Source organism: Lineus longissimus, chromosome 11 (assembly GCF_910592395.1).
Source record: "Lineus longissimus chromosome 11, tnLinLong1.2, whole genome shotgun sequence".
NCBI classification, from domain to species: domain Eukaryota; kingdom Metazoa; phylum Nemertea; class Pilidiophora; order Heteronemertea; family Lineidae; genus Lineus; species Lineus longissimus.
Window position 1 is genome coordinate 7,881,957 of NC_088318.1, and position 24,425 is coordinate 7,906,381.

A 24,425-nucleotide genomic window follows, 5' to 3' on the forward strand; every position below is an offset into this window, starting at 1 on the left:
AAGATGCACTATGTCTTGTGACCAAGCAACGCAGTGTTTTCAGAATGCATTGGTTTCTTAACGAGAGGGGTTCACCCCGACTTAAACGTTACAACTATGCAGCAAGCGGCTGATACAATGGATACATCTTCTGCAGGTGAGTTTGTTAATTGGGAAGATTGGCAAAAAGCTATTTTAAACGAACACAGAGCGTACCATCACAAACTAGAAATATATAACGCAATTGGGGCAAATTGCGAATGTATGCCCCCGCTCACACCACAAAAGTTTGAAGTGTGTCAAACCTCTAGTTCTTCAGTTAACAATCGGAATACGAAAATCTAAATTGGCTGCTGGCAGCCATATTGGATTTTGGAACACGCCCAAAATTGATAGAGAGCATCCCCTGAATGACCATTGCACCACAAAAGTTTGAAGTGTGTCAAACCTCTAGTTCTTCAGTTAACAATCGGAATACCAAAATCTAAGTTGGCTGCTGGCAGCCATATTGAATTTTGGGTCAGGCAAAAAAATCGACAGGGAACCTCCCCTACACAACCTCATCACACCACATAAGTTTCAGGTCTGTCACTCACTTGGTTCTTGAGTTACAGGTCGGAATGCTAAAAAACCAAGTCGGGCCTGGTAGCCATCTTGGATTTCAGATCGGGCCCAAAATGGATAGGGAACCTCCCCTACACTAGGTAATAACACCACATAAGTTTCAGGTCTGTCACTCACTCGGTTCTCAATTTACGGGGCGGAATACAAATCACCAAGTCGGGGACCTGGTGGCCATCTTTGATTTCGGGTCTGGCCCAAAATCGATAGGGAACCTCCCCTACCATAGACCATTACACCACAAAAGTTTGAAGACTGTTGGACCTCTGGTTCTCCAGTTAACGAGCGGAATGCCAAAATCTAAGATTGTGGCTGGCGGCCAGCTTTGATTTCGGGTCGGGCCCAAAATTGATAGGGAACCTCCCCTACCATAGACCATTACGCCACAAAAGTTTGAAGACTGTTGGACCTCCGGTTCTCCAGTTAACGAGCGGAATGCGAAAATCTAAGATGGTGGCTGGCGGCCATCTTTGATTTCGGGTCGGGCCCAAAATCGATAGGATTTTGGAAAAAACAATAGGGACCCTTTGACACACTAGGCCTACACCCCCTAAAAATTTCAAGTCAGCCGAGCAAGGGGTTCTTGAATTATAGCCTGGAATTCAGTGCGGCGGACGCGGACGCGGACGCGGACGCGGCCGGAAACCACCCAAGTACACTTTAGCGGGGGCATAATGATTGGTTATTTAAAGCACCTGTTGGATTGGGGGGGGGGGTGTGTGTCCCAAACAGACATCACACCAGCTATTCTCGAAGGAGCTTTTCTTCAGTTGTGTCACCCTACAAACAGATATGGCTCCTATGTAATTACATATTGGAGAAGTTTTTTTAAAAACATTTAGACAACTTCAAAGCTTTATTTTTGGAAATTTATCCACTACACAAGGCCTATTGGTCGTAAATTGTACGCTCCGTATTCACAAAATAGTTATTTCTCAATAGCCCAATTGCAAACTCATGGGCCTAATGGTTGTCAAATAAACATTGACACAATGGAGTAAGGCAACGGCGGGAATGGCATGATCGCCGTCGTTAAGTTACATTGTGTCATTTGTTGATCATAGTAAGGCTCCCATTAATAGGACACATAGCAAAGAACCAATGCCCAAAATAAAAAAACCGCCTCAAACCCCAACTGCTGGCAAACCCCCAAACTACTTTGCAATAAAATAAACAGACCTCTGCCCAAATTTTCCCCAAAATAACACCCCTGGTGGCGAATTAGGAACTGCCGAATCATGTCATAACTCCTAAGTGCAAGTGTAGTTACTTCTTACAGACAGTACAGACTTTACAGACTGTACAGGTTGTAGTATAAGTAAAGTGCATGCTAGATTATTTGGTTTTGTATTGGAATTAAGCCACTGATTTTGGCCCTCTTTTCTACAACAATCGTAGATAATCGTATATGGCAGTTTACTTATACTTTTGCGATTTATCTACTTTTTGTAATAACTTGGATCGGTTACCATTGGATCAAAATCCGGTACACTCCAGGAAGTCCATCCCCTATTACTTCGCACCACTGATAAATAATATTCATCATTTAGCTTAAACTCACTCAATAACTGTCCCAGTTTATTACGATTTATGTTGTTGTTAACCTCGTTGAAAAGTGCTTCACCTTTTGCTGGTATCTCTAGGTTTTTCATGATTTGGCATATCTGATAATAAGCATGAAATCTGTAAAATGATTTGATCATTGGATCAGTGTGGTTTAAATGGTCTTTAATTAAAATCCCTGACAAGTTGTTGCAAACCAAACAGCAAGATTAAATTGATTCTGGTAAATCAATAGTGGGTTATTCATCAATCTCAGACAGTCCTTTCTATTTTTCAATCTTGATAACCCAAGAGTTATTTTATTTTTGACGTGGCAATGCGATGAGATGCGACCAGCCGTGACACACGAATTGGATCTCTTCATCCAACATCTCAATGATTGCCAATCAAATTCACGGCGGAAATCTCCAGCCAGTCAGTGAATTTTCTAGACACAGTAGTCAGCATCAATGAAGACCATAATATCATCACGTCCCTATACTGCAAACCTACTGACACGCACAACTACCTGCTGTTCTCCTCAGCACACCCGAGGGATTGCTTCAAAAGCACACCCTACAGTCAATTTCTCAGAATCCGCCGGATCTGTAGCCTGGACACAGATTTCGAGGAAAATGCCGTCATGATCGGCCGCCACTTCATGCGACGTGGCTACCCTTCATCGCTTGTAGAGACAGCCCTCATCCGGGCCTACCGCACCTCTAGATCTGATCTCCTCAGAGATGAGGCCCCACTGGACACGGACGATCAACCAGGGACGACTGAGGACAATTTCTTCCTCATATCGACCTTTATCCCGGGCTTCCAAGCACTACAGCGCATTGTTAGCCACAACTGGCCCGTGCCCCTGAAATCCATTGCAACAGGTCAGCTACATGATTCTCGCATCACATTTGGCCACAGAAAACCTACCAATCTCAGGGATCTTCTGGTCAGAGCCAAATTCCCAGACAACGCAACACAATCAGGGGGACCTACAATCTCCACTGCCGGCGCAACCCGTTTGCCTCCGGGCTCCCGCAACGCATGCCCAAGAGCCAATACCTCTTGTGGTTACTGCCCTAAACTCAATCTGACGGGAAGGATCGGCAGCACAACTACCACGCGCTCATACACGGCCATGAAGCACATCACATGCAAAAGCAGTAACCTCATTTACTACATCACATGCAAAAGATGCAACCAACAATACGTTGGTCAAACCAAGCTCCGCCTCATGGAGAGATTTGTAAAACACTTTTACAATATCTCCAAGGGCAACAAAGATGACACCATCAGCCGGCACTTCACCAGCCATAACCATGCAGGCATTGATGATGTGTCCATATCAATCCTGTCCTTCATCCACACCCACCCAGAATCGCTGGACTCAGGGACACCATCGAAATCAGATGGATCCATAGATTGTGCACTGTAGCTCCGTTGGGACTCAATGTCCTAGACTAGTATGCACTGTACACATACATTGCCACGTCTTTTAATAACCCAGGAGTTACGTTAAATTCTTTAAGAGTGAAAAAAAGCATCGCAAAGCGAGCATAACCCCTCAGCCTATTAAGGTTGAAGGTGAGATAATGGTGAAGTTGGCTTAGTGGAGTGGCTAGTTTGCATATGGAAATTAAAATTGTGAAAACCTATTTTGAGGATGTGAGCGTGGCGGCCATATTGAATTTCAAATCGCGCTGATTTTTGAAAGAAACCTTCCCCTTACAAAACTGCATTAATAGGCCTACACCCACTAAAAATTGATTCCATCCTCCAAGCCGTTCTCCTCGAAATTGACGGAAACTGATTTCAAGCACGTTGCCCTGGTGACCATATTGAGAATCAGAACGAGCCGATTTTCGAAAGGAACCTTCCTCTAGTCACCCCCAACATACATGTCAAAAATGAATTTGATCGGACAAACGGTTCTCCACGAAATTGACGGAAAAAGATTTCAAGCACGCCGCCCTGGTGACCATATTGAGAATCAGAACGAGCCGGTTTTCGAAAGGAACCTTCCTCTGGTCACCCCCAACGTACATACCAAAAATAAATTTGATCGAATGAACGGTTCTCCTTGATATTGACGGAAACCAATTTCAAACACGCCGCCCTGGTGGCCATATTGATAATCGAAACAAGCCCATTTTCGAAAGGAACCTTCCTCTAGTCACCCCCAATGTACATACTAAATATTGAATTGATTGTCAAGCCATTCTCCTGGAAATCGACGGAAACCAAGTAGCAGACGCCCGCCCGGACGGACGGCACACGTGACGACAGTACCCCTCTAGCCCATTTGGGCTGAGGGGTAAAAAGTCATATGTAAAAATATCCTTGTGTTGTGTTGCTAATGGGTAATGAATTATTTATTTGCTGTTAATTTTACTTTTAGTAACATAAGCTTTACTAAATGTACATAGCGAGAATCGATATCGTGTGTTAGTAGCGTAACCCATTATTGTCGAGAATGTTGTTTACAAGGTGTTGAAATATGGGTGAAACGTGCCAATCATGTCCAACGACGGACGAAGGATACTACGTCATGGTAAAGGCTCACAGTTGAGCCAAAAACGAAGTTTTCTTAGGCTATTACGCAGATATTAATCGTTGAAATCGTACATCCATTACCCTTCTACTTGCCCGTGGTGGCGAATTTGACCTATGGCTCATTCTTTCATGTGGCTCACTCCTTTTAAAGTAGGGAGAGTGTGACACCCTGTATATGACTATTGTGGTGGTCGAGATAATGTTCGGCAAAATGAGAAAACACATGTTTACACGCTGTATCAGATTCAGACGAATATGAATTAAAAGAATGAAAAGAATAAGTATTGATTGATTTGATTTTATCTATGTGACAGTTATACATAGATAACAATATGACAGTTTTCCTTCGGATGCAGTAGTCAATGTAGGATGTAACTGTCTTCCTAAGGATGACATCGTACTTGAAGGATATGATCATCTCCCTGAGGACACTGTCGTCCATGTATATCAACATATATGACTGACATGACTATCTCTCTGAGGATGCCATCGCCTTGTCGATGGGATATCACTGTCTCTGTGAGGTCGTCGACTTTCTGGCATGTTGCAACTCCGCTACTTCATGGCAGTTCATCGGCGTCCTAAGTAAGACAGTCACATCCTACCAGAATGTCAAGGTCCTTAGGGACCCAGTATCATCATGCCATGATTTCATCAAAAGCTTTTTTCGGATTTCCCCTCTTCAGGACATCTCACAAAAAACCTTTAAACCGGGGATATAGAGCATTTCAATTTCAACTACCAGCTGTGATTCATATATCTCCAGACACCATTAGACTATTATGATTGCGTAATTTGAGATAAATGTATTGATGAAGCTGCATTCGTTTTGGAATAATGACCCATAATATTCTTCCTGTGAAAACCATTTGCACACCCGCACAACACCTACAAGTCAAGGACACCTTCCTTCAAATTTAAGACATGGCCTGCACTTCAATTTAAAAGTACTATATAGGCTTAGTTTCTACTTTTTGAGGCCCTTAAACCATCAGGCTTTCATAATTTGTGATCTATAAAGGAGTATTCATTTTGAATTGACTACCTCGAGAGCTTACAATTTCCTGTCCCCACTTGCACTCGTTAGTGCAGAAATTAATGTGTCTCCGGTTTCTGAAGAGGGGATAAGGATTGTGCGACAGTCATGTGGCTTCAGTCAACAGGTATAAAACGGTTCTGGCTAAAATGTGCTTATATCTATATCCAACCAATGAAATATACCAAGAATTCGATAGTTATAAATAAATAGTCTCATGAGAGTAAAAGTCTCCACTTGGCAGGTGGTGTGCATATGTCCCCAGTTGACGCCTTTGACAAGTTTGTGTGTGTGGGTGTGCGTGTAGTTTCAAGTTTCAAGTTTATAGTGTTAGCGTTAGACCCAGATCAAAATAATCCTTTTGTGACCATTTCAGAAGTTTTGTCTTGTTGACTGTACAAGTGGGATTCATTTTGCAACAAAATACCAAAAAAACCTAATTTCTCTTCAGATTTTAGAATGGAAAATTTGCAGATGCTTTTTAGTCAGACGAGTTGAATATACAATGTATTGAAGAAAGAAACTTTGAAATCGATGATTCGTAAAAAATTGTGAAAAAAATTGATTTCGTTAAATATAATTTTTTTCTTAATTCTTTCAATATATATGTGGAAAAAACACTATGGTTCTATGCCCAACATGTGGCTTGACATTGGGGGCTAATACTTTTGCTATAGCTCCAACGGTTTTTGAGATGTATAGGAAGATTTGGTGTCCTTTTACTTTCTTACAAGAGTGTACATGCCGAATGTAAAAACTGGTACTTCTTGCCCGCACATTAATATTCACTTAATGGGACGCTCCATCATGTCCATCAAAAACTGTCCAATTTCTCAAAAGAATCCTGTCAAGTAGCTCACATGGAACATATCTGCTTGCAATTGACAATATATGAGGGAAAAGTTTCAAATGGATGGTGCTTGAAGGTATTCACAACAGGTAGACAAGTTCTGACAACTACATTGCATCACGGAGCACTTGGTCCAAGGTGAGAGACAACCGTGAAGTTCATCAGTAATTCCAAACCTAGAGTTGTTCTACTACTAGCTACTCCTCAACATTTCCATCGGGAGATAAAATATAATGGCAGTGTCTTTATCTCTGTCTTGTGATACTAGCGTTGAGACTGTGGCTTTCCAATAATCGAAACTGATTCTCGAGCTCTGAAATGAAATGGAAGCCGTATTACTTCATAACGTTATGTAATTTCCAGTTGAAACTAAAGTTAAGTTATCAATTCCCTTGCCAAATTAGTTAACAACTAAATTCGAAGCAGATTAGACACCAGTGTAAACACAATTCAATGATTCTGCGAAAAAGTTCATCTGATCGTGAGATGTACCGATAAATGAAAAGACCAGGGGCCATTGTGCTCAGCGTATAGATATTTGGTGGTTAGGAATCCATGCTGGTTAGGAAACATGCTACATGTATAGTATATTGGTCAAATCAAAACCGGTATGACATGTATCCGTTCTTGGAGTACCTACCATAACAATATTATTGAAAACAAGGCACTTAGAAACTAGATATTGCACTTTTACCTTTTCAGTTTTTGCACTCTGCCGGCCAAGTCGAGAATCACATTGGACCGAAATTCAGTGTCAGGGGTTATGTGTCATAAGTTAAGCTGTCACTGACTTAAAATAGAGGTTGGCAGATACGAAAGGCCTGTTATTCGAAGAGTTGAACGGTGTTGCGACTTCTGTGATACTCTTTAAGATATACCACAGTCGTTTAGGACAAATTTCACTTTCTCTTGAATTGCCCTAAACATAGTATCGCAAGGAATGCTGTTGCATCCTTTAAAGACAAACTATCTGTCAATTGGCAAACTTTCTGACAAGGATATATTTATATTTTTCATGGTATTGTGGTGATCTCGGTCTTGATGGCACCGTTGCTAACTGTTGCGAACTGTTGGTACGCAGGGTGACGTCATCACCGGGTTTGGCGCATCCTCCTCATGTGACGTATGTCGATGAAGCCGACGTCTTCGGGCGACGTCGGGCGGTCAGGGCAGGGGATTGTTGCAAAATGTATGTACGTTGTTGGAAGAAAAAGGCGGAAGGAGAGCGCACGAAATAAAAAAGAGAGACACCGTATTTGAGCCGTTTTATTGCATTTATTACAAGAAGAGGAGCGGAAGATTATAACACTGGTGGCAGCGGTAAGGGATTGAATCTGCGTGAATAATTGTAAGTTAAAACCCCCAAAAAGTTAGAATTCGCCCGTGAGTTGAGCGAACAAAGTCGGAGCGCACTGACACTGTGCCGAGTCAAAGAAGAAGGTTGAAGTCGGTGATTCCCCGTTTTGATAAATTTAAAATAGTGTGTTATACGCTTTGTGAGGCGCACTAAAGTACACGCTTTGTAGTACATCACGATTTTTAGAAATATGGATACGATTGTTGAAATTGATGCTGACACGGGCCGTGAAAGTGGAGATTTCCAATGTGAAGGAGGGATGGAAGTCGGCCGGGGTTTTAGGCGGGAACATGTTCAAAGTCCCGACGAAGAGACAACTGCTTCAAGCAGTGCACATCATATCAGTAATGATGGGTTTGCTAGGCCTAAACAAACCAGTGCCAGTAAGCCTACACGAGATAGTGTTCATTCGTTAGGCATGGGTGAACCAAGTGCAAGCAGGGCTTCTTTGAGTCACTCTTAGGGATCACTTCCAAAGTCCGCACGCGAATGGGGGCGGAAATTCGCCTGGTCGAATATCGCCACACTCATTCGCCTCCAAATCACTCCCTGCTTCGGCGATTCTATTATGATCAGGCGAAAATTCAGACTGAATAAAAATCGCAGTCGAAAATAATAATCGCGCCTAATTCGCTCTCACCAACCATCGGAACGAAGCGAATATTTAAGAGGCCTACATGTGTTGTAGTATGCGTATTCCGATATCAGCTGATAGCAGACCGAACAAAAACACAAACTGGAATTCCCGGTCAACCTGACTGCAGTAATCATATACATCACATCTATCCACGAGGAGCTACACAAATTTGGCACAGAGGTTTGAGGTTCTTAGTATTATGGTATGGATTCCGAAGGATTGTGGCGGAATGTACCGAATCATACAGCTAATCATAGTTAGGCTTATGTTTCCGAGTCTCAGCCAACCAATCAAGATCGTTGTAGTATCCGGTTATCCTAAACAGCATCCACCAGCGTTCACCAGGTTTAAAGTCGGGTATAAAGTCATCAAATAAAATTTTGTGGCCAAAACGTAATACGTACACCATAAAAAATACATTTCCTGAAAATTTCATGCTTATTTCGTTTATGACCATTAGATTTTACTTTGATGGCTTTAATGTATGTATGTGTTTAAACCTGGTGGATGCTGTTTAGTATGACCCGATTTGTTTACGTGACTGCACTTTTCCGCCAATAAAACAAGACGAAAGTCGTTGCAAAATCGTTCCGAATATCGGACAAGCATGCAAGAGCCAGCAATTTCGTAAAATCGTTCCATTATTGCCTGGAGCGATTTTTTGGGCGAAATCGAAGAATAGGCGCGATTGTGGGCGAATTTCGCATCTGACATTCCGGCGATTTCATATTATTGCTCACATTCGCCGGTCGATTTTCGGACAGATTTCGCAGGCGAAATACTGTAGGGTGAATTTCGCCGGCGAATATCGCGTGCGGACTTTGGACGTGATCCCTTATATGCCGCCCTAGGCGTACAGGTACCAGATCAGATGTCTTCGTTTTTTGACTGCTTTGCTTCGTTGATGCAAAACAGATTAAAGCAGGAGCAGTCAAAACCGCCTACGTCTGCAAAGGTGCAGGCTCCAAAGAACTATGCGCCTAACCTTAACTTTAGAATTTGGTTAGAACGATTCAATTCATATGCGGATCTGGCTAGAATCCCAACATCACAGAGACAGCAACAATTACTGTCCAGACTTGAACATCAGGCCTATGTGGCAGTAGCCAATCTTAATCTTAGTGAGGAGATTTCTTATAAGGATTTTACGTCAGCCCTAGAACGGAGGTTCCACAACACAACCAGGGAGGATTACAAGCTACAGTTGAGAGCACGTCAACAGGGGTCGACAGAGTCACGGGAAAGCTATTCTGATGCATTGCAGGAGTTAGCACTAAATGCATGTCCCAGCGGAGGTTTTGAACTGCAACAAGAAATGGCTTTGGACTAGTTTTTAATGGGCGTGAAATTGTCCGAGGCATTAAAACAGCAGCTTTTAATGAGTTCGCCAAAGACACTAGAGGAAGCCATAAGAAAGGTGCGACAGTTGGAGGCCGCCCAGCTACTTTTGAATCAGGGACACATCACACAGCACACAGCTCAAGAGAGACCAAGGCAGTGAGTCAGTCAACACTTAACCCGGTTGCCAAAGTCTTTAAACCAGCGTCGAAATTGAGTTGTGGTAAAATTCCTTTGTCAATTGGTCACATCAAGTTTAAAGATACCAGTTTGTATGTCAGTGGAGAAGTCGTGGGGGTGCCCACAAATATTCTTCTCGACACTGGGGCAGGACTTACCTTGGTTAGTAACAGCCCATGGAAGCAATCAAAGGGAACAGATGAAAAGGAACTGAAGAAGGTCGATGGGTGTTTACAATCTGCTACTGGAGATAAACTGAAGATATTAGGCATGGTTGACATAACCTTCCAACTTGGATCCATGGAATTTGAAATTCCGACAGTGGTTGTGGAGAATCTGACTCATGACTGCCTCTTAGGGAGCGATTTCTTTACAACCAATGATTGTGCAATCGATTATAAAACAGCGACGCTGAGGATTGGTGAGAAGGAAGTACCACTCCGGAATCACCGTGAGGAGCCAAAGGTCTGCCGTGTTGTTCTGGGAAAACGAGTAAATATTCCTGCCAATACGGAGATGATTATTCCGGGGAAACTAGCCAAATCACCATCAAAAAGTCATTTGGTACCAGGACTAGTTGAAACAGGATATAACCAGCAAAGATTCACAACAGGAAGATCTCTGGCGTCTTCGGACCATGGTAAGGTGCCAGTGAGAGTAGCCAATTTCTCGGACAAGCCAGTGACAATACAGTCAAATCGAACAATTGGATGGTTTCATCCAGTGGAGGTGATCAGTGCTGCTGAGGGACTGGAGCAGTATCGGCGAAAGGATCTGGACTTCAAGCCACCGAAGAAAATGAAACGATCAAGACGCCCGAAAAAACCAGAGAGTATTTCACTGGAAACTAAAGTGCCTGTCAGTGAGCAGAAAAAGCCACAGGTTAACATTGCGAACATTAAGACAGTGGATAACTCTGAGTCTGACAATAATTGCAAGGATAAGTCTTCAATTTCCATTGAGGTTCCTGATAATGAGGCTGCACAAGCCCTGTTAGAAAAGCTTCTGGAAAAACTGGAGATAAAGGTCTTGACATAACCGTGGAACAAAGAGAAGTAGTGACAGATCTTATCGCAAGACATCAATATGTTTTCTCTATGGGAGATTTCGACTTGGGAAAGACCACTGTCATACAGCATACCATCGACACAGAAGATGCGGTGCCGATCAAGCAGCGAGCAAGACGTGAACCTCCACATAAGGAACACTTTGTTAAAGGATAGCTCCTGGAATAAATCGTTGGCAGCCTTTTTGAACGAAACCAATGGAAATATATTAAATGAGTATTTCTCTTTACCACAAACCTTTTGAAAGTGGAAGAAATATTATAGTTCAGGGAGAAAAATTGATATTAATAGTCCCTATTTTACTGACATGGACAGCGCCATTTTGAGTCAAATTTCCCTCGGTGATGACGCGGTGTGTGCAATGGCAGTGATTGGCTGAAATTCCGAAGCACCTATTGTGCATATCGTGCGCAGTGAATATCCGTTTCTTCGCGATTCACATCTCTCTCGCATGTCTCAAGATTTCACGCAATTAAATCATTCTAATTTCGTTTTATTTGGACATTCGCGTAATATATGGATTGCTTGAATGCAAAATGCCTCGGTCATGGTCCTCATTTTGGCCATCAACATCGGGTCCAGCTGCATCTTCAATAGCTTGAGCCATAGCGTCAATCTCCCCCTCTCTTCATATTCCGGCTCAAACTGGTAGCCCTGTACACCAACATTTCCCCCTACATCCAAATCTTCATAACTCCCGCTGCTCATGGAAGTGTCACTGCTGTCAACGTAGCTTTCATCATCCGAAGCCCCCTTGATAACAATACAATAACACGATCTCAAAATATCAATCAGCTGACTGCTATTGTGACAATACTGACAATGTGAATTGCACACGTGACGTCACGATTCTCCGGTTTTGGAGGAGAGATAGCGAAAAAAGTGAGAAAATGGCGCCCTACATAAACTCTGTGTTTAGTGGATTGAAAACACCTTTATTGGTACAAACGCAAATTTTTGAGCGATATACAGTCCTATATTGGAATAATAATGATATACGGAATATGCAGGTGCGTTAGTTTTCCCGATTATCGCTATAGCGATTTATTCCAGGAGCTATCCTTTAAGGACACAGTCAAGGAACTATCCAATCGAGACCTGCTCAAGAAGTCAGATAGCCCTTGGAGCTCTCCGATCGTTCTGGCCAAGAAAGCTGATGGCTCATACAGATTATGTGTGGATTACCGGAAACTTAATTCAGTGACAGTCAAATCAGCACAGCCATTAGCCCGAATAGATGATACTCTGAACAAACTTTTGGGAGCCAAGTTCTTCTCTACTCTGGATTGCGCCAGTTGCTATTGGCAAGTGGGTATGTCACCTGGGGATCAGGCCAAGACATCGTTTGTGACGGGAGTAGACCAATATGAATGGAAAATGATACCATTTGGTTTAACAGGAGCCCCTGCAACGTTCACATGCATGATGAACACAGTCCTGGGAGGACTGGACTTCTGTTTGGTTTACCTCGATGATATCGTTGTTCATTCATCCAGTTTTGAAGAACACATGAGTCAGCTGGATCAAGTATTCACACACCTGGAAGCAGCCAATCTGAAGTTAAAACCAAGCAAGTGTAAACTTTTCCGAGAGATGGTGAAATTTCTTGGCCGCATTGTGAACACTGGAGGCATATCAACAGATCCAGAGGAGGTTGAGAAAGTTAAAAATTGGCCTACTCCAACTTGTTTGTCAGAAATTTGTTCGTTCATGGGTCTTGCGACGTACTATCAAAAGTTTGTCCCAGACTTCGCTCAAATTGCCTCTCCACTGCACAATTTGACAAAGAAGGGTGTGCAATTCGCGTGGTCAGAGCAGTGCGAGAAATCTTTTCAGACATTCAAAGAGAAGCTGATAACTTCACCGATACTGGCCTATCCAGATTTCAGCAAGGACGCCGGATCTTTCATTCTGGATACAGATGCAAGCGAGTTTGCCATAGGAGCAGTTTTGCCACAAAGGCAGAGAGATGGAACAGAGAAGGTCATAGCCTATGGGAGTAAAAGTCTACAAGGAGGTGAAATGAATTACTGTATAACAAGGAGAGAAATGTTAGCATTTGTTACATTTGCAGAGCACTTCCGGTACTTTCTGCTTGGGAAGCAATTTCACGTGCGGATAGATAATATGGCATTGAGATGGCTGTTGAACTTCAAGGAACCTTCAGGACAAATTGCGAGATGGCTAGAAAGGTTAGCAGAGTTTGACTACGTCATCGAACATCGGCCAGGAGTATAACATGGTAATGCTGATGCATTGTCTAGGAGACCAAAGAAAGTTCGGCAACATGGAGATTGTCCATCCTGTGGACCCACAGACCGACCAGCACCTCCAATGGTTAACATAGTGCAACTAAAAACTTCTCTAGACATCCCGGAACTAACGATTGATGAGATCAGGAAAGCTCAGAAGGAAGATCCAGATATTCGGGCCATTCGACAACATATTGCTGAGACGACGGAGAAACCATCACAGAAGGCACTACAGTCATGTACTCTCTAGCGAGCTATTTGGGCTCAGCATGGTCTACTGGAAATAAAGGACGGAATCCTATACTTGAAAAGCCAGGGCAAACTCCGACTAGTTCTTCCTCAATCCTGCATTGCCACAGTCGTCAAGGAATTACACCAAGGTTATGCTGGTGCCCATCTTGGAGTACAAAAGACTGTCTGGAAAGTGAAACAGCGCTGTTGGCTCCAAGGACTGAAGAAAAATGTAATAAATTTCATTCGTTCTTGTGAAACTTGTCAGAAGTGCAAATCCGGAAAGCGCACTTAAGCCGACTTACAGAGTATTCCAGTTGGTCGTAGAAACCAAAGAATTCACATTGACATCGTAGGACCAATCAACCCACCATCAAGGAAAGGAAACCGATACATTCTCGTGGCCCAGGATGCTTTCACAAAATGGCCCGAGGCGTGGCCTATCAGGAATCAGAAGGCTACAACATGTGCTAAGGTGCTGGTGAATGAATATGTTTGCAGATTTGTTACTCCAGAGAACCTTCACTCGGATCAGGGGACTAACTTTGAATCCAAAGTATTCAAGAAAATGTGCAAACTACTAAATATTCATAAATCCAGGACCACATCTTACCATCCGCAATGTAATGGACAGGTTGAACATTTCAATGGATCCTTGAAAAGAATGCTGACAACTTTGGTGGACGAGGAGGGTAGGGACTGGGATAACCACCTTCCAGCTTCCCTGATGGTCTTTCGTTCAGGAATTCAAGCTTCGACCTTAGAGACCCCAGCTGCGATGACCTTTGGTGAAGAAATGAACCTTCCACTAGACCTCGTCCTTGGAACATCTAGTACATCAGACAATGAGACTGAGTCAACGAAGTATGTTTCGGATCTCCGGAAAAAGATAGCGCGTGCAAACGGAAGGGTACGGGAAAATTTGAAGATAGCGCAGAGACGTCAAAGGACCCACTATGACAGAAATTCGAAGTCCTCATCTTTTAAACCGGGAGACCAGGTTCTAGTCAGAAACCATTATGTGAAAGTCGACGAGGTTTCCAAGTTCCATAAACCATGGAAGGGACCATTTGAGGTTTTGCAGAAGTTGTCCGAGGTTAACTTCAAGTTATTTCCACTGGGAGGATCCAAGACTCACTCCAAGGTAGTTCATCTCAACAATATGAAAGCATTTCATACGGGGAAAGATGGGGAGCAGCTGGATGAGATAGGATTAGTAGGGAAAACTTCAAAAGAAACTGCATTAGATTCTCACGAGGTGGAGTCCGATTTGGAATCTTCCCCTATTAAGTCTACTCAATTCACTGATAGTCCTTCTTCCGAGGATGGTTCGGACATCGACCATGAAGAGAAGCAGTCTACACGTACATTACGACCCCGCAAGAACATCTTGAAGCCGGCGCGATTTGGAATTGATTGCTGCAGCCTTCATCATATGCAACAGGAAATCATCAAGAAGAAGAAGAAACGTTGGATGAAGAAAGGCAGTAAACTACGCAGGTTTGGCTGTCAGGATAGCATCAATAGTTAGTCAAGATGGAACCCCTGGTCTCCTCTCAACGCTTTGTTAGAGATGGAGGCTTGTGCCGCTTTGGTCACAATGTAGGTTACTAATGAGGCCGTTTTCTTTCTTTTCCTATCGTTTCAGATGGAGTCCGTTATCAATCTAGATGGTTTGCCGCATGATGTGAAAGAGGCAAAGTCTGAAGTTACAAAGGCCCTATATTCGTTTGTTCATCGAAGACTCCGGTTTCGTCAGGAGGTGGACATCCCTTTTATTGAATTGGAGCGACTGATAGAAATATCCACATCAAATGTTGTCGACGTAAAACTCACTCTCACCAGTGCAGTGATCCAAACATTTATAATGCTGATTTTCCGGATCCGTCCTAGCTGGAATGTCCAGATGAAAGCTATTAATGAAGTGGTAACCCTTGTCATCACGTTTCTTAAAGAAAGAGGTGTCAGTGATTTGAAAATTAATGATGTTAGAGATCGAGTACGTGTGCTGCAAGATAGGGTTAGGGAGTACAATGCCGCTGGGAAGCAGCGCCCGCCGATTTTGCTTCTCGGGGACTCCATGTTTGTCAAGACCAAGCCATCGTCAGATCTGTTTCCATTAGCTTTTTCAGGGCAGACGGCAGAAGGGTTGAGAGTGATGTTGAAGAGCATTCAACCCAGACTAAATATCAGCGATGTTGTCATCACCCACGGGCTAACCACACTAACGACTATGGGGAGCCGGAAGAAGACATGATCATCATCAGAGATTTTCTTATACAACATTACCCCATGGCCCGCATTTTTCATCTTCAACTACCAGTGTCCCCAAAGGTGGCGAGAAGTGATGGTATGATGAGACGTGCACTGCGATTTAACGGAATGATGCAACGAGTTGGATTCCAGTCCATTCCTCATCCGATGCTGAATAGATACGGATTTGACCATGACCAGTTCCACTACTCCAAGATCGGGAGGACCACAGTCGAGAGGCACTGTTGCTAACTGTTGCGAACTGTTGCTACGCAGGGTGACGTCATCACCGGGTTTGGCGCATTCTCCTCATGTGACGTATGTCGATGAAGCCGACGTCTTTGGGCGACGTCGGGCGGTCACGGCAGGGGATTGTTGCAAAATGTATGTACGTTGTTGGAAGAAAAAGGCGGAAGGAGAGCGCACGAAATAAAAAAGAGAGACACCGTATTTGAGCCGTTTTATTGCATTTATTACAAGAAGAGGAGCGGAATATTATTACAGTATCTGAAGGACATATTTCTAGAAATGTATCCAAATTCTCTCTAGAAAGCCTTCCATAAAACACTTCATTGTCAATCCTCACTAGTATACAGGGTGCCTCATCAAAAAGGTAATCCGGGTGAAATGGGTTAATGAGATGAGACTATGGATTTTACTGATGCCATTGTGATGTCCATGCTGCTATGCAGGACTGAGCACCATGGCCTTGAAAAAGACATGAATATTTCACCATGTTCCAAGTTGGGAACTTCCATGCAGTTTATGTCACACATGGTTGAGGGTCAATTGTTCATTGAATGTAAGACTGTTTTGTCATAACTGGGAGGGGTAGATCTTGGCCTAATTCATTAAAAAAAGCATAGATATGCGAGTACTCAAGGCAGTGTGTGTGACAGATTTTGCGCTGATGGTGCAGCTAAGCACAGAGCAGAGAGTGTTCGTTGTGAAAAGATTTCAGGAAACAAGAAGTTTGCAAGCTATGCAAGATGCCTTCAGGGATACTTTTCAAGATCAAGATGCTCCTTCCAAAAATACCATTTGGGCAAATTTCAGGAAATACGACCAGCATACCACAAGTTTAAACAGGAATAAGGGTCTAAGGGACCGAAGACAGTGCGATATGATCAAATCATCGAAGCAGTCCGTCGGCAACTCGAGACTCATCCTCGAAATGCAAGTGCTGGACGAAATGGAAAAGGATTATCACACGCTTCATTCAATCGCACAACAAGGGTTGATCTTCATCAGCATCAATACCACATTCATCTTCGACATCAGCTACCACCGGGCGATTTTGCTCGACGAGAGGTCTTTTCCCGCTGGTTATTGGACAGATGTGAGGCTAATCCACGATTTCTGGAGAACCTTACAATCAGTGATGAAGCGGGCTTTGGGGTGAATGGGGAGGTAAATACGTACAATGTGATTCAGTATGCACCAAGAGGACCCTCCTGCTTCTGATTTTGAAAGGAGCATTGATCAAAACTAAGTTACTGTCTGGATCGGACTGATTGGAAATGGAGTTGTCATTGGACCTTTTATTTTTGACAGCAACGTCAATGGACAAATCTACCATCAAATGATCGACGATGTTGTCCAATACCTGGAACAACACTTTGAACGGCAGATGTGGGTACTTTCAGGCAGCTATGTTGGGAACATGATGGTGCGTCACCACATTGTCTTTGCACAGTTCAGGATACCTTCACAGCTTTATTCGGAGACCGCATAATTGCGCTGAACCGCCGAGTGGAATGGGCCCTGAGGTCACCAGATTTGACCCCCTGCGATTTTTTTCTTTGGGGGCACCTTAAGAACAAAGTTTATGAGTCTCCAGTGCAGGACTTCGCAGACATCAGAGATCGCATCATTCGGGAGTTTGATGCTTTAAGGAATGATCCGGAGATGGTGCAACGGGCTATGCAGCAGCGTTGTCAATTGTGCATCAAAAGGGGAGGTGGGCACGTGGAGAGTGTTGGGGCTTAAATTGTAAAAATGTTGAATTCAAGTGGAATAAAATGCATCTGAAAGAAAAAGATGAATTATTGATCATTAAACATGCTTCATTCTCAGCCATGTAATGTGGCTTAACGTCTAGCTGGAATTTCCCTACTTGGAACAAGATGATTTCTGCATGTCTTTCTCCAGACCATGGTGCTCAGTCATGCATAATAGGTTGGATGTTGCAATGGTATCAACACAAAGCTCATAGCTTCTACTTTACTGTGCCTCGAAAGCGATTTGATGTTTAATGTCAGAAGAGATATTTGATAAGAATAAATTATGAATTCTTGAACAGAAATTGTCCACAGAAAAAAATGGGAAATTGCAAATGAACATTTTAAGGTGATTTTGTCCATGTGGAAGTTTGATTATAATATATTTTGAAACAATCTTGAATTAAAATTGTTTACAGAAAAATTGATGAGATTTCAAGAAAGCACTTTATTGTCCACAGAGCATTTTGATAATATAATAATATGATAATATAATATAATATTAGATGATTTATATAGCGCTCGATTATGCAAGGCATATTCTGGAGCGCTTTACAAAGCAAAGCACTCCCTAAAAAGATGACGCTTAAGGAGTGATTTGAACTGGCCAATGTTTGCTGCCAACCTAATACTCCTGGGGAGATTGTTCCAAAGCTTGGGGGCAGCCGAGCAAAAAGCCCGGTCCCAAAAAGTTACGCGCTGCGTAACCGGCCTCACAAGCAATTCTCAGAGTCAATCTATGTTGAGACAGTTGTTGCCTGACCTTGACCATATCAACCAGGTACTGAGGAGCATTACCCTGGAGGGCCTTAAACACTAGAAGTAAGACCTTGAAAATTATCCTGGACTTAACAGGAAGCCAGTGTAGATGAACAAGTACCAGGGTGATATGGTCAAAGCGAAGCACAAGACATACAACCCTCGCAGCAGCATTCAAAACCCTCTGCATTGGACAACACTGCTTGTCAGTGATGCCATATAGAACAGCATTACAGTAGTCGAGATGGGAAGTTACGAAAGCGTGAACCAGAATCTTGGTGGTGTCCTCAGTAAGAAATTTCCGAATTTGTCTGATGTTATAAAGTCCGCGAAAGGCCTTTGAGCACACTTTGCCTACATGGGTTTCCATATTCATATTGGAATCAAACCATACGCCGAGATTTCTCACTAATTTGTGAGGGCTCACATCAGTCACATCAATTTTAATAGAGTCAATGTTAACTTTGAGCAATTGTTGGTGGGATCCAATGATGATAAATTCAGTTTTCACAACGTTAATCAACTGTTTTTTGGTGATAAGCCAAGCCCTCACATCACGAACGCAGTTCTCAGTCTCCTTCACCGCATCGCATTCAACTTAAGTCGAAAGTGGGCGAAAAGACAGATATAACTGATTATCATCAGAATATCCATGAGCGTCAGGTAGATGTCAGGATATAACATGATAGAGGGGTGAAACGCAGAACAAGAATAAAATTGGCCCTAGGCAGCTGCCCTGAGGAACACCACATTTGAGGTCATAGTTAGTTGAGACTGAGTCATTGATAACAATCCGCTGTTTCCGACTGTTGAGATATGACTCCAGCCATTTGAGGCAAGATCCAAATATTCCGAAATCCATTTTCATGGTATCAAGGAGAATAGTGGTAACAACAGTATCAAGAGCCGCTCTAAGGTCAAGCATCACAAGCAAACACACTTCTTGCTTATCCATCCTCATCAGAATGTCACTCTGCACTTTAACTAACCCTGTGAAATATTTTTGAGAAAAAAAGCTGTCCACAGAGAAATGATTTCGAAAAGGAAGGGGGAAGGAGATTTAACGTCCACAAATAATTTCGATAATAGTAATATTGAGATATATTCCTAAGAGAAAAAACAGTCCACAGAAAAATTTAGAAGATGATTTCGAAATGGAAGGAGAGATTGAGGTTAAAGCACTTCATTGTCCACAAAGAATGTTGATAATCATATGTTGTGAAATTTTAAAAACAAACTGTCCACAGAGAAATAATGGCAATACATAGAAAAGGAAGGAGTGAAGGAGATTTCAACAAAGCATTATATTGTCCGCAGAGATTTTTGGTACTGATATTATATTTTAAATCTAATATCATTTAAATAAAATTGTGAACATAATTTCGAAATGGAACAGAGATGAATTTGAAGATAATTTCGATATTTGTGAATATTATTATAAACAGAAAAAATAAGTAGAATTAGCAATGTATTCCTTAAAAAAATAATATTCAATAATCGGTAAGAAAGTGTCCACCAAGGTGTGAACAACGGATAAATGCAGGGTCGCCCAAACTTAAATCGTGACACTGATGAAATCATGAAATAAAATATTGTAGCACCCATCAGTAATTGGTAGGTTTCAAATTTAACCATCAACATGTGGAAAATTTCGTCATCAAGTGCATTTTGGTCCTTTCTTTGTTGGTTATAGGTGACGTCATCATAACTTGTGATCTCAACATGTAACACGGTACCTGAAAGCAGTAATACATCCTTACGGCCTATATAATGCATGCTACTTTGTGGTCTGTCTGCTGACACCGAGTCCCGCTACGAGGTTATGTACATTAATGTATAGTGTCAATACAGCAATGATGTACAATGTATTCATGTTGTGTATGATGTACATCTATTTGGCCAATTTTATAGTCCTCATTTTACACAAGCACTCCCTAAAGCTTTCAAAAGTTTTGAATGGTATTTAATCTGTTCTAAACCAAATTTAATGACTGTTTCTTATGGCTGTGACAACTTAATCAATGAGTTGGAGTGTTTTTCCAAAAATGTCTTTTGGCATAAATTATGACGTCATGGTCACTGAAAAGTCTCCGTGGCGGGAGATTTGAAGTTCTTACACATAGCTTTGGGCTTTGAGAAGAAGGGGCATTATTTTGTCATGCTATAAAAATTGCTGTGAATTGTAGAAAGTTGCTAAATAATTTCCAAAACTAATCCATTTCCAACTTTGCTGATGGGGAATCCCAGATACCTTGAATAACCGAAAAAGGACCAAAAAGGACCAACACGGAGGCAAATTGGTGCTGACTTCGGGACTTTTTAATTCAAATACCCCGTAGTGTATAAAGAATAAAATAAACTGGAAACAAAATTTCACGCCCTATGTTTTTTCAAAACACTTTTCATGTTAGTTTTAGCCCCCTTATGGCCAAGTCGAGAATCTGATCGGACCAAAATTCAGTGTCAGAGATTATGTGAAGTAGGGAGTAATGTGTGCCAAATTTCAAGTTCATAGCTTTAGCGTTAGGAAACGTGCCACAGTTACACTCTAATGACCAATTTACGCCACTGGACCTCTGTGACCTTGAAAATTAGGACAAATCAAAAACTCGTAGGATAGGTGATGTATCCTTGCTACGAGAACATACCATCAAAATGTTATCGAAAATGAGTCACTTCACCATGCATCAATAAAGGGCGACAAGCATCTTAGTACTGCAGGAGGCACAACCTACGATTGGCCTTATCATAGTCTTTGCTCCAACCTGGACTTTTACCACTCGACGATGACATTCTCTATAACTGTTATAACTCTCCCCAATGGCCAATCACCTCTCACTGATCCAGGGTCCGCTACCAGTACAACGTCTCCAACTTCTAGATCATTCTTTACATCTCTCCACTTGTGATGCTGAGGCAACAGACATAGCCACTCCTTCAACCACCTGGACCAAAATTCGTTCAGCAGCTCCTGAACTCTTCTCCAACGTCGTCTTTGGTTGAAATCTGATCTCTCTATCTCCTCTGGGGAAACTGTTCACCGCACTGACCAAAGAGGAAGTGGTTTGACATTATAGGGGAACATCCTTGGAATTGGCTGATTGGTAGGGAATTCAGCAGGGCTTCAGATCCAGTGAATGAAGTGTTTAGCTCTTCATCTGTGATGTCTACCTTCTGAAGTACAGCATAGATCGCCATCTTTGCACTCTTCACCCTTTACTAGACTTTTATGAATTCCATCGAAGTGTGGTCCACGGAATGGATTAAACCTCCATTTTATTCCTCAAGCCACACCATCTCTTGTCACTCTCACTTGGTCCAGCTGGGTGACCAATTCCATCAACGCTTGATCAGCCCCAACAAAATTTGTGCCATTATCCGAGGCAACTTCTACTGGGATTCCTCTGCAGTGAGTGAATCTGTTGAAGCCATTCAGAAACAAGTCGGTATCTAAAGCGTATGCCATATCCAAGTGTACCGCCCTTTAGGCGTGGCAGGTAAAGAGACATAGGTATCTCTTAGTTTGTACTCTCCCTCGTCCTTGTTTTGCAAGAAACCATCCAGCATAGTCAACAGAAGTAACTGAGAAGGCTCTCATAGGTGGCATCACTCTTGTCCTTGGCAGGGGGGCCAATCATTGTGACGTTACTCTTGCCTTCTTACGTTCACAGGCTGTGCGCTTAACCTCCCAATCCCGAATTTCCTCCCGGCCTCTGATAATCCAATACTTGGCTGACATCTCTGACAGTATTTTATTTGTTTCGGCGACATGATTCTCAGTTTCATGGTAGAATCTCACCAATAACTGGGTCACTGTGTGTTTTCTTGGTAATATTATCGGTTTCAGCATAGGTTAGGCGACCGTTGCTGCAAAGAATGAAGTCAGCTTCTAGTTTTGGAGTCGGGCCTGCTATCTGACTGGACTTGGTCAGCTCCCTTCCATGGCGTTGTACCCCTCTGTGAAGGCTTCTTTCTGGCACAGTCTGATCAATAATAATTCAGCTGCCTTCACTTCCTCAACTTCCAGCTCTCCTTTCTTCCTCTCAGTGGGGGGTTACCTGACAATTTCTGTTAAACCGCTGCACCCATGCATGAAGACCTGTCATTCTCTGCCAGCTGCAGAATCGGGAAGGGTCCAATCTTGTATGTGAAAGTTTCATGACTTGCTTCAGACTGCTATTTTCCTCTAAGGTGAGATAGCTGCCCCTTATTTTGCATTTGGTTCCACAACTGATTTCTCTGCAGAAACTCCAGGCCGTCCCACGATAAGCTTGACTCAGCTAATTCCTTTGCTCTTACTCCCCTTGACGGCAGGTCTGCCGGGTTTTCCTTGGTTGGAACATATCTCCATTGTAGTGGGTCTGTATGTTGCTGTATCATGCCTACTTGATGTGTGATGAAAGGTTTCAGTTTTCTGCTAGATCGCTTTATCAAACAGAGGACATTTTGGCTATCCCTCCAAAAAATCACCTCCTTGATTTTGCTGTCCAATGCTGCTACATTGCTCAAACTGAGTTGAAGCCAGTCCTAAAACAGCCGCCATCATCTCAAGTCTTGGAATGCTCACAGAGGTTAATGGCGCTACCTTGGTCTTGGACGCTACAATCCTTGTGGCCACCATTCTATGGGCGTAGGTACTTCTTGCATACACTACAGTCCCGTACGCATCTTTTGAGGCAATGCCAAAGGTGTGAAGTTGGCAATCTGTCATCTCCTCAACCAGCTGCAGGCATCTGGGAGTCCTGGCTTAGTCTAACTCTGTGATTTGAACCATCCACTCCCAAGCTTTCTTCTCAATCTCTTCTGGCAACTGATCATTCCACTCCAAGCCACTCGTCCATATATCCTGCATGATTATTTTTCCTTGGATCACATATGACGACATCAGCCCGAGGGGGTCAAAAATGCTTGCTATTCTTCGCTGTAGGCTCCCCTTTGTAAGCTTGAGATCAGCAGCAGGGGGCGTCAGCTGATAACTGAAAGCACCTTATTCAGCCATCCACAGGACTCCAAGGGCCTTTGTTGATGGCAAGTATCCCTCTTCCAAATTGATCTCTGATGCTTTATCTTCTTCTCGGACAATGGCTAAAACAATGGGTGAATCAGACAACCACTTTCTAGCATGCATCCCAGCTCCTTTCCACAAGGCAGATAAATCGCTGTACAGCTCTTGACCCTGTCCATCATTGTTCACAGAATCTAGACTGTCCTCCATGTAAGTTGACTTTATGATCGTCTCTGCTGCTCTAGGGTACTGCATCTGGTGGGCTCTTGCGTGCTCTTAGGAAACCAACTGTGCCAGGAATGGTGAGCGGTTTATTCATAACACCAGTCTCTGGAACTCAAACGTCTCTGCATCTCTGGTCCTGTCTAGGTCCCGCCATAGGAATCTGTGATAACTCTTATCTTGTTCCTACAAGGTAATCTGAAGGTATGTTTCTGCTATGTCACACACTATGGCAACCGGGTATCTTCTGAATCGCAGTAATACATCGAAAAGCTCATTCTGAATCTTGGGTCCCATATTTATTTTGTCATTAAGGCTGGCTCAGTCAACTTCGGCTGATGCATCAAAAACTATCCCAGTTTTCGTTGTAGCCTTGTGCGAACCACCAGGAAATGTGGCAGATACCAGCAATGATATTTTTTCTTATTATCATTATCTTCATCCGTCTGCTCAATCCTCTTCTACTGCAACTGTGACTGGCAGTTTGTGCTACTGTGTGACGTGACAAAGCTCCTATCTTTTCACGGGTCTTTCCTGGAA

The 24,425-nt window shown here is 42.8% G+C and overlaps 1 protein-coding gene across 3 annotated transcripts in view; it reads right to left on the minus strand.

Annotated features, from left to right (window-relative positions):
- Nucleotides 1-4,527: 4,527 nt before the first annotated feature.
- The window catches only part of LOC135495768 (short transient receptor potential channel 4-associated protein-like), a 390,467-nt gene continuing 370,569 nt past the window's right edge, over nt 4,528-24,425 (minus strand). Inside the window, exon 20 of one of the 3 annotated variants that reach the window (XM_064784679.1) lies at nt 4,528-6,897. In XM_064784679.1, the coding sequence (XP_064640749.1) occupies nt 6,849-6,897 (49 nt within the window). In that variant the 3' untranslated portion in view covers nt 4,528-6,848. The remainder of the gene's footprint in view (nt 6,898-24,425) is intronic. The other 2 variants (XM_064784678.1, XM_064784676.1) reach the window with 2 other exon arrangements.